General features: G+C 33.8%; 1 protein-coding gene across 1 annotated transcript; it reads right to left on the reverse strand.

Annotated features, from left to right (window-relative positions):
* Positions 1-4,192: 4,192 nt before the first annotated feature.
* Positions 4,193-5,589, reverse strand: LOC133317423 (probable WRKY transcription factor 30). The gene is made up of 3 exons (XM_061519286.1): positions 5,282-5,589; positions 4,944-5,072; positions 4,193-4,835 (listed from the first exon to the last, which is right to left on the reverse strand). Exons 1-3 carry the CDS (start codon positions 5,587-5,589, stop codon positions 4,193-4,195), a joined length of 1,080 nt encoding a protein of 359 aa, XP_061375270.1.
* Between the last annotated feature and the right edge of the window lie 5,309 nt (positions 5,590-10,898).

Raw genomic sequence — 10,898 nt, forward strand, 5'->3', positions numbered from 1 at the left:
AAGATACTATATGATATAATATTGTGTGTAACAAAATATCTAAAAATACCTAACCACTTGTATCTTCAAGCTCTATCTTCAATTTGAGATTTCTTGTAAACCATTTGTCATCATTAAAATATAAATTCCATAATGCTTAAGAGATCTTCAAGAATGAGAAGAAGCATAGAGGACATAGACACTATAGATTTATCAGGGTTAATTTAGTCTAAAGTTTCGCGGTTTAGTTTCTTCCTCCCCGAGAAAGGAAGAATACCAACAAATCTGTGGTATTTTTTGGGTAGTATACGTCTCCGCTTTTACGCAGCAGGTTGAAATCCAGGAATACAACTTTCTTGGGATAATTTTCATTTTTTGGCTACCAAATATTGAATTCTAATTTACCCAAATTCACTTTTCCAGGTTTTTACAAATACTCCTCCTACCAAACATCACTTAAGTGAAAAAAATTTACTCTATCATCCAATGACGTGTTACTCCATTAATAAATTTAACATCTTATGAATTGTTAAGCTTCTTGAATAATAGTGTATAGTTTTTTACATTGATGGTGCATCAAAATTAAATTATACTTCTATTACCTTCTAAGCAATCCTCTTAGCTAATTACTAAATAAAATAAATAAATTCCAAGACATAAATATAAACACTTTTCATTAAGTACTTTTTAAATTATTGTATATAAGGAAAGTTACTGGGAGGATATAACATTTCTCTTATACAATAGGCAAAAAAATTTGTACTGTGACTGTACTTATGGATTGGTGCAGTCACACACTTTACATCATGTCTAACCGATAAAACATAGTTATAATATTAAAGTTATTTTTTTCTCTCTTTAGAAAGTTAACTATGTCTTTATGGTAAGATATAGTTATAATATTAAAGTTATTTTCTCTCTCTCCTACGTCAGCCGATAAATCTCTGAAAAGTTAAAGAGGAGAGAGAAAAAAAATAGCTTTAATATTGTAACTATGCCTTACCGGTAAGACATAGTTAAATTTCTGAAAAGAGAAAAAAAACTTGAATATTATAACTATGTCTTACTAGTAAGACATAGTTATAATTTTTTGACCGCACCAACTCTTACATGCAGTCAGTATACATTCGCTTTATCCATATATATATATATATATGGGCTTATCATTTCTCAAGCTGCCGGAGATAACTTTATCTCCGGTTACTAAATCATAACCGTACAAAGATGGATCAATGGTGATAAAAGAAGAGAGAGAAAAAGGAAATCATAACCATTCAAAGGTGAATCAATAAATATAAGAAAATTAATAATCAAAACGACGTAATTTTGATGTGGCCGGAGATAAACTTATCTCAAGCAGCTTGAGAAATGTTTTTCCATATATATATATATATATATATATATATATATATATATATATATATATATATATATATATATATATAGAGATATTTATCATCTTAAAGGACATAAATTTATGTCATTTTAATTAAAATTACCGTGTGTTCATGCATGTTTAGTAGCTTTTTATACTCCCTCTCGTCCACAAAATTAGGAGCGCGCGCGCGCGCGCGCGCGCGCGCGCGCGCGCGCGCGCGCGCGCGCGCGCGCGCGCGCGCGCGCGCGCGCGCGCGCGCGCGCGCGCGCGCGCGCGCGCGCGCGCGCGCGCGCGCGCGCGCGCGCGCGCGCGCGCGCGCGCGCGCGCGCGCGCGCGGAGGAAATGAGAATATTGTGGATTTAAGAAAAGGTAAAAAACCATCAAAACATAATAATTACACTTAAAAAGATGGGATAAGTTATTCTACCTACCATTTTTTCTGCCTATCTTTGTCTATCACTCTAAAATATCATTAGATCAGAATCTTAACTAACATTTATCTTTCTCTCTCTTGTTGAGATTCTGATCTAACGGTGTTGGAGGATGGTAGGCAAAAGTAGGCAGAAAAAATGGTAGGTAGAATAACCTACCCCTAAAAACATATCAAATTTATACTATTTAAATTCAAATTGCAACCATGCATCTATATAAGCCTTAATTTAGGAACTTTGATATCGTTCGTTCGTTCTTTCTTTCTTTTGAAATTTTAACTTTAGTACGTCATTTGATTTAATTTCATTATGATTTTATATTTTATGACGCTGTTATTTTTATTAAGATTTTGTATTTGACTAAGACTTCACTACTATTGGGTTACAAATATCTCTCTCTTTTTTTGGTATCCTATTTGGGGACAAAACCCTCAAACAGGGTAAACAACAGAAATAAACCGAGTTCTACCGAAACCATCTAAATCAGCTAAATACAACAAGTAAATGCCAGGGGGCGGAGACAAATATCCCTTTAATTGCATGTGAAATCTTTAAAAACATGAAATAAGTTTATTTGAATTATTATTATTATATTTAGAAATCAAACTTTAATTTTGGAACCCATTATAAAAATAGGATTTAAATTGATTCATAAATCAAATCAGTTTATTTCTTAGTATTTTTATTTAGATTTATTTTATTTTAGCTAGTTTTATTTAGGGATATCAATTCAGGCTGGCCCGATCCAATCGAACTAGGTTCGTGTGGGCTTGGCCGAATGCAAGCCAGCATTCAGGGGACCAAATGTAAGTTGGCCCATAGTAGGGCCTGGTAAAGTTTTATGACAAATTATTGGCTTAACTTAACTCTGTGTAAGTTATATGGGCTTGTTCAATGACGTAAATTTCCTTAACTAATTAGTATAATTATAATTTTAAAAATATTAAATATTAAATAATTTAATCAATTAAATTGTGTTAAAATACTTAAATTGATTTGCATTTAAAAGGGATAGGTTATTTTACCTACCATTTTTTCTGCCTACCTTTGCCTACCACCCTTCAACACTATTAGATCAGAATCTCAACTATATTTTTCATTTCTCTTTCCTATTGAGATTATAATCTAACGGTATTGAAGAATGGTAGAGAAAGGTAGACAAAAAAGATGATAGGTAGAATAACCTATCTCTTTTTCTATTAACTTTTATCCATTCATATGTATTTGCATCTTCTTATTTTATCACGATTCTTCAAGTATTTGATTATGTCCTAGCACACTCTTAATAAATAGTGTCACCTTTTTTTAATGGGGAAATGTTATTCTACCCAGTGGCAGACACAGGATATTTTCTTTATGTTTGCACAATTTTTTTATTTTTTATTTTAAAGACCATGATCATGATTCAATTTTTGCTTCCACTTCAAAAGTAAAGCTTTGGTGAATCAACCTAAGTTTTAAGGAAATAATAGATAATGATAATTAAAAATAAATAAACACCACAAAAAGACATTTGTAAAATATAATATAATTGTAAGAGTTAATCAATCAAAAACCTACCTTTGTCGATGTCTATTTGATCCAAAATTGGCCACTTTTGTTTCACAAAAAAAACGTGAAAAATCCCGTGAGATTCTCCTCCACTTGATGAAGATTGAATTTCAGGAATGTTATGTTTATTAAGTTTTGGAGCTAATAAGGTTTTTTTTCTTTCTTTTTTTGAATACAGAGCTAATAAGGTTTATATAAAAAAAAAAAGAGACAAAGCAATGAGTTAGGGTTTAAGCTTTAAGCTTTTAATTGTAGGGGTTGTTTGGGTTGAATATATTTTTACCTTTTTTCTTTAATCTTCCTATTTTTTTTTTTTTTTTACTTGACTTGAAGCACTCATCTCATGTGAAAAAAAAAATTTCTCCAACTTTGTGTCTGAAGTGTAGACACTAGCACTAACGTGCCTCCGCCGTTGATTCTACCTACTATCTTTTCTGCCTATCTTTACCTACCATCATTCAATACCGTTAGAATATAATCTCAAATAGGAGATCCAAATGAAAAATGTACTTGAGATTCGAAAATTGTAATCCCCTTTCACATTTATAAAAAGTGCAAAGTAATGATTGAATGTCTATGTCAAGAAAATATCTTTTCAACTCAAATTCTTATTCATAACAATTAAATTATAACAGTTATACCCCTTTACGAGCAAAGCTAAACATTGGTCTTTAAAGGAACAAAAAAGATGACGAAAAGTAAAATTAATCCCTACCTATGAAACAAGAGATTAAGCCAAGCAGAGAAAAGTTATTTATTTCTCTTTCTACACAATCTATAAGTCTAGGGCCTTGCATCCATGTGTTCCATATACCCATTATTTGGCTTCTATGAATTTGGTATGAATAGGAATTTAGGAGAATGGTGGGTTATCGAAGGTGAAGTTTTGACCGTCCAATTGAAACTGGTCAAATGGAAACTCTAAGTCAACGGTTGGAGAGTTTGCGGCTGAAGTAGCAGCTATGATCATGTCATTGATCTCAGAACCAGAACTTAACAAATTTGAGTACCCCACAAAGCTGTTCCCGCCACTTGGAGACACCGAAAAGTAGCTTGTTCTAGATGTGGCAGGGGACACATATGAAGGATAGATGAAGTTTTCTGCAGTGTTATTTTCAATCATTGGCGAAGGGAAAACTTTGTCTTCAGTTTTTATATTTGTAGTTGAAGGGAAATGCAAAGTTGAAGTAACTTGGTCAGGAGCATGATGTAGATTCTCTGTTAGGATTTTCAGGCCTTCACGGAGGTTCAAAACTAGATGATCACTTGAATGCTGCTCAAGAATTTGCTGGTCATTTTGATGCTGTGGAACTTTGCTCAAATTTGATTCTTGGTTTTCTTGTGGTCCTGATGGAGGAACCACATAGGAGGACATTGTGCAGTTGTGCTTTTCCCTGTAAGTGATTTCGAAGATATTTGGGTCTTCATCTGATCTTTGCACTTGCTTTGTGGCCATGCAGCCTTGAACATTTCTGTGGGTGCATCTGTAATAGCCTCTGCATATATAAAGCAAAAGGACATTTAATTCAACCCCATAAGACATAATAACAATTGTTGACAAAATTTAAAATATAGCATTGGTAAAGGATTAATTTTGGTAATACCTTGGATACTTGGCTCCAAGAATGTCTTTCTGGCCATATTTTCTCCAACAATATCCATCATCAAGTGACCCTTCCACTTCCATCCCTGGATTAACTCGGATATGTTTTGTCCATCTTGGCATGACCTTCCTGAGATTTAGAAAGGAATTCATGATTTTAGAGTTACATTACATGTAAGGTTTTAAATTACTTTATCATAAAATTCTTTCATATAATAATATGAAAGACTAACTATCACTAAAGGGTCAAAAACTTAAATTGCCTAAATGTTTTTTTTTTTTTTTTTTATATATCTAACATTATATAGACAAGTTTAAGCATAACTTGACTTCAAATACCTCTTTCTAGTGGCACTCTGCTCCAGATCTCTGTCAGAGTCTTCACTGCGAGGACTTGCGCTCAATGGTGGTGACTGTGACATTCTCATTGCAACCCTTGTGGGCATTTGTGAAGGCTCACCCACTTGCACCCCATTCCAGTTCACCATTGCAAGTGCCTTTTCAAATGCAGCTATGATCTTCTCGTTCAGAAGCTCACGGCTTTGTGGGGAGGTAGAAGGCACTTGGAGAGAGATTTGGAGCTGCGTTGCCAGCTCCATGCCTTGTCGTAGCTCATGAACGAGGTTATTGTGATCCCAATCTCCCATGTTTTTGTCTTTGTAGGCACCAGACTAATCAAAGTTATAGCTAGCTGACTTGTGCTATATGTCAATGATTGGTTCAGAATCTCAGTTATGGAAAGAGCATGAGAGATTGCAAAAAGAACAATCTTATGGCATCAGAATTAATCAGAGGAACATGCCAAGGAATAAGGTAAGGCCTAAATGGGACATGAACAAAAGAAAGAAGTGAAGATGGTTACAACATGGGATTGCTAAAATGTGACTTGCTTTATGAGATGAGGTCTGTTAAATGGACACAGCATGGGAAAGAGAATATATCTTGAGTTTTTGTGGGTGGTTTCGAAATTAGAAAGTTGTCAGAGATGAAAATACTTAGGAGTGAGGTTGGGTATGGAGTAAGGGATTTAATGGAATGAAGAAAAAGTGTGGGAAAACAAAAGAACAAATGAAAGTTTGACCGAGAAAGTGGCCGAGTGGATTTTCTTTACTAGGACTAGTCTTTGGTCAAGGAATCGCAAGTTCAAAGTATGAGGATGGGAAACCAAATTGCTGACCACTTCTCCCTTCAAAAGCTTCTTTTTGTTGACGGCCCTTTGATTGGAGAAATTATTAGATGTTAGTGATGTGACTTGTGAGAGTATGACACACAGCCTTGTAGAAGCCAAATATAACCAAGAGATAATTATTGTTTTATCTATTAGTAGCATTTGTAATTATAAGAAAAGGAATTAAAAAAATAGGACAATTTTTTTTCTTTTGAATAAATCACATGTATTATTCGCTTAAGGCAATCCTGTTTGAACAGGAAACATTCACATCATAATCGAGTTAGCTCTTTAAATATATATATATATGTGAGGTAGGATCTTTTGACACCGATGTCAAATTTGAAATTTGACACCTCATCTAATAGTCGTTAGATCAAAAAAGATCAACGATTCTGATTTGTAAGCATGTGACACCATTGATTTTTTTTATCTAACGACTATCAGATGAGGTGTCAAATGATCCTACCTACCTATATATATATATATATATATATATATATATATATATATATATTTGCATTCATAAGAATTTAAAACCAAAACCTTATCTTAAGTATCTTTAGCATAGGACAAAAACTTTGATTTGTAATCTATTATAAAATAGCATGTGATGAAATCTAAATTGTTGAGAGTATTAATATAAAAGTATATATATTGCGTCGATGATATTTGATAAGGATTTATATCCTCTTATATCACATTACCACCATATTGACAACAATAATTAAACATTTAAACAATCTACATTTTGCTATGAGAGATACGGATCCGTTCGATTTGATCCCATTAAAATATGAAAAAAATATTTATCTTTTTAAATGACACAAGTTATATTATTTCACTTTTACGGTGAGATAAGACTCACACCTTTTATTTTTTATTTTTTATTTTTTGTCAACTCTCTCCACTTTTATCTATCTATTTCTCTCTCTTAAAATGACACAATTTTACCTCCTTTAAATATGATATACACTTTACCCTTAGGTGATGTTTGGTTGGGAGCTTTTCAACAGATATCTATCTTTCTCAAGTATGGCTTTTAAAAACACCATGTTTGTTTCAACGTTTTTCACCAAAAACACATCTATTCAGTTTGTCTGGATTTATAAGAAACATAGATATTCGCACTGTTTAGAAACCCAATTTGAAGGTGGGATTTTTCGGAAAACCGATTATCTGACTTTTAATGCACTGTTGATTCCATAAAGGTACCTAATTTTTCCAGTAAAGTTTTTTCCCACCAAACAACTTTTTTTTACATTTTTCTACCTATCTCACTTTATCTATCTTTCCAATCATTTCTCTATCTATCTCATTTTCCTGTTATTTCAAAAAAAATTCATCAATCAAACACCCTCTTAAAATATTATCTGAAAGTCACAGCAAGAATCACTCACTTCTCGTTTACTTGGCTGCAGTGGGAAAAAAAAAAAAGAAGGGGTGCAGAAACAGAGGGAGTTAAGAGAAAAATAATAATAATAAAGTCTTACTGAAGGCCAACACGCGGGGGAAAAAATGAAAAATCTTCGAACCATGTTCCGCGTCGTAACTGCTTCTGCTGCGGTGCTTCCGATGTGGGAAACGTTTGTGACAGGATTGTGACGTTGGCCTCCTACGTGTCTATTCTCACGTCAACACTCTACGTTCCAACCTCAATCTTAGCTGTTAACTCATTTATTTATTTACGAAAGCAATTATTATTGCCGTAAAGTGAGCCGGTGGCAACGTACTATTATTGACAAATACTTTATGTTTAATTTTGTTCTATCATTTAAATAAATAATTATTAATTAATAGTTTATGTTTCTTTATGGTTACAAGATAAAGCATCAATAAATTAAAAAAAATACTACTCTTATTTTACATGAAATAATTATTTATGTTCTTTCATTTCGAAAATCAAATTCTCTTTTTTTTTTATTGATGGATACCACTTGGATTTTCTCTATACACGAAAGAGTAATATTCCTCATAAATTAATAATTGTATTTTTATTATTTTGATAAATGTCAATTTCATTGAATAAAAGACATTTCTTTATAATTATAGTTTATTAATATTATTTGAAAAATTAATATAAGTATTTTAAATAACACTAAAACAAGTAACAAAGTAGTATGAAAATGAAAAATTTCCTATTAAGGGAACTAATGATCAAGGGAGAACAATTGATTTGACAAATTATTAAACATGTGATGTTTTCGGCACTTCAAATTACAGCTTAAAAAGAAGTAACATGGAAACTGCCAGTGCCAACACAACGTTGGGTCAGCTACTGTATATATGTACCTGGCCATAAATAACGCGAGTTTCACGTTGGGTTCACTATTTATTTTTTTCCCATTAAACCCACGAGGTATTATACTCAACCACATCTAATTATGAGGTTATCTTGTTTTGGAATAGAACCTAAAGCTAGCTCCACATCAAAAAGAGAATGTATCAAATTGGAGGTAGTTTTTGTTGGCGCAATAGTGTTATGAATCATCATCGTTCTTTACAATACAAAATATATCTCTTGTGGCATAGATTCATGAAAATTCCCTTTTGTATTGGTGTCATTCTCGTCTTGGCATGCACGAAATTTTCTCCTCCAAAATTTGACCTCCTCCGCAGCACAGCATAAACAAACCTTTTTGCTGAAGATGCACGAACAAGTATCTGATATGGCCTCTGAAGGATGGTAGAGTCTTTTAGACTATTCTCAAGAGAGAAGTGGATGAGTGTGTGGGTACTTTGAGATTTCAAATCTAAAATCTCACAGCAACTGTTCTAGAGGATGATGATTTAAGTTAAATCTTTTATATGACCCCAATAAACCCTAGCTCTAAGTCTCTTGGGCTCTAAGCTTCTTAAGCTCTTCTTGTATATTAAGCGCAATTGGACTTTAATAAAAGAGTATAAACACAACAACTTTTCTAGACAGCCCTGACCATTATGGACCCCTATTGCACGGTACATGATTCTCATTCATAACAACTTATACTGTTTTAAAACCTTAATTTTGTTAACGCCCTAATGGAACTATGATAATAGTATTAGAAAACGTTTATAAAAGAAAAGGTATTATAAAACAAAAACCACTCAAGTTGAAACTTATAGTATTTCCAACACTTCTGCCGCACCATTTAGAATTCAACTTGATCTGTCCACTGAGCAGATTCTATGTAAAATATTATTAAGAAAGTACCTCTAACAAGTCAACTTATGGTAACAGACAACTTTCACGAAAATTTAAATCCAAATAACGACACCATATCATATTAAACTCACTAATCAAATTAAGCATCCACCCTGAAGATATCGTTTTTTTTTTCTTCTTCTATATAAAGTTCTTCGTTATGAGCACTACGTATAATTTCGATTTTATCTTGGTACACCAATTATACCTAGCATTTCTAATCAATAGGAGTGTAAAGAACTTTGGGATACACCACCCAAAACCCAAAAGCTAGCTCTAAGGCCCCAAAAGCTATCTCTAGGGGTGAGAGTGCCCAAGACCTTATAAACTCCACAAGTAAAGAACCTTGGGATACACCACCCTAAAAGCTAGCTCAAAGGGTGAGAGTGCTGAAGGCCTTATAAACTCCACATTAATTGCACATACAACTACGAGTGTTAACGAGCCGAGCCGAGCTTTGGTCTTAACGGGTCGAGCCTGTTGTAACACCCTGTATATATCCGGTAATGTTATCATAATATCGTATTAAGCAGCGCTTAATTAAAAATGCGGAATTACTTTTTTTTTTCAATTATGATATCATTAACATTACCAACTTGCTTATTATTCAATTAATAAAACATCGCCGGTATGTAATTGCAATAAAACAGCTATCTGAAATACCTCATATCTTAAATAAGATAAGTATGGCTCTAGTCACGGAACTACAACAACGTAGACCGGATCATCTAATAGTTTATACAACTCAACTCAAAGTACTAACAACAAAGTGTCATGGACAATTTTCATGCTCACCCAAATAAGGCAACAAAGCCCAACACCATTCTCAACATAAACAACATCTAATACAGTCATGCTAGCATAAAGCAGTAATAACATAAATCAGTTAAGCTCCGTCCTCCTGCCGCATGAGGCATCAGTCCCCATACTACCTGATCCTGAAATAAGCATTTCCCAAACGTGGGGAGAGATCTCTAAACAAGAAACCTCATTAAGACAAGGGATCCTCAAGGATCTTCCACCCCAAGCTCACTTACATGTGCAATATAAGTTCTAAAAGCAGTTTATCAATATCATTTTGAAAACAGTGCAATACAGCAGATAATCATGTCATGTGTGTCAATATTATTCTACTGGCCAGAGAAATACAGGATCTATATACGCCAAATACCCACACTAGTGCAAGACGCCACTTGCATCCACCCCGGATCACCGTTTCGTATGACGCCACATACTCAGGCTTACCGTCAAGATGGAACAACACATGCATATTAAAAGCCATTACACATAAAGCTCAACAGCATTCCAAAATATTCAAAGCATGTAACACAGCATACATATAACCATACCCCCATGGGACATGGTGGAACCACAACATGGATAAACCGAGGACACGAAAGCTTACCTTGCAAGCTAACTATCCAATGCCAAGAGTCCACACAAGCTCAAGGCCCACAAACAGCACAATCACAATCTGCCTATACCATAACTAATCATCAATAATCAGGGCTCAGATTCCATTAAGTGATTAAGTCATTTTTACTCATTTTAACTCATTACATGTTGTTTCTGCATGAAGTATTCGAATACTCCACGAGTAGTAT

Source organism: Gastrolobium bilobum, unplaced genomic scaffold (assembly GCF_033153095.1).
Source record: "Gastrolobium bilobum isolate Gb01-03AN ecotype WA unplaced genomic scaffold, APGP_CSIRO_Gbil_v1 utg68678, whole genome shotgun sequence".
NCBI lineage: Eukaryota > Viridiplantae > Streptophyta > Magnoliopsida > Fabales > Fabaceae > Gastrolobium > Gastrolobium bilobum.

What these genes read in the sequence shown, in the direction of transcription:
- LOC133317423 (XM_061519286.1), bottom strand. Translation starts at nt 5,589, where the DNA reads ATGGGAGATTGGGATCACAATAACCTCGTTCATGAGCTACGACAAGGC. An exon ending in CAGAGTGCCACTAGAAAGAG is followed by an intron (nt 5,073 to 5,281) that starts GTATTTGAAGTC and finishes TCTAAATCTCAG; the next exon opens with GAAGGTCATGCCAAGATGGA. An exon ending in CTTGGAGCCAAGTATCCAAG is followed by an intron (nt 4,836 to 4,943) that starts GTATTACCAAAA and finishes TTATATATGCAG; the next exon opens with AGGCTATTACAGATGCACCC.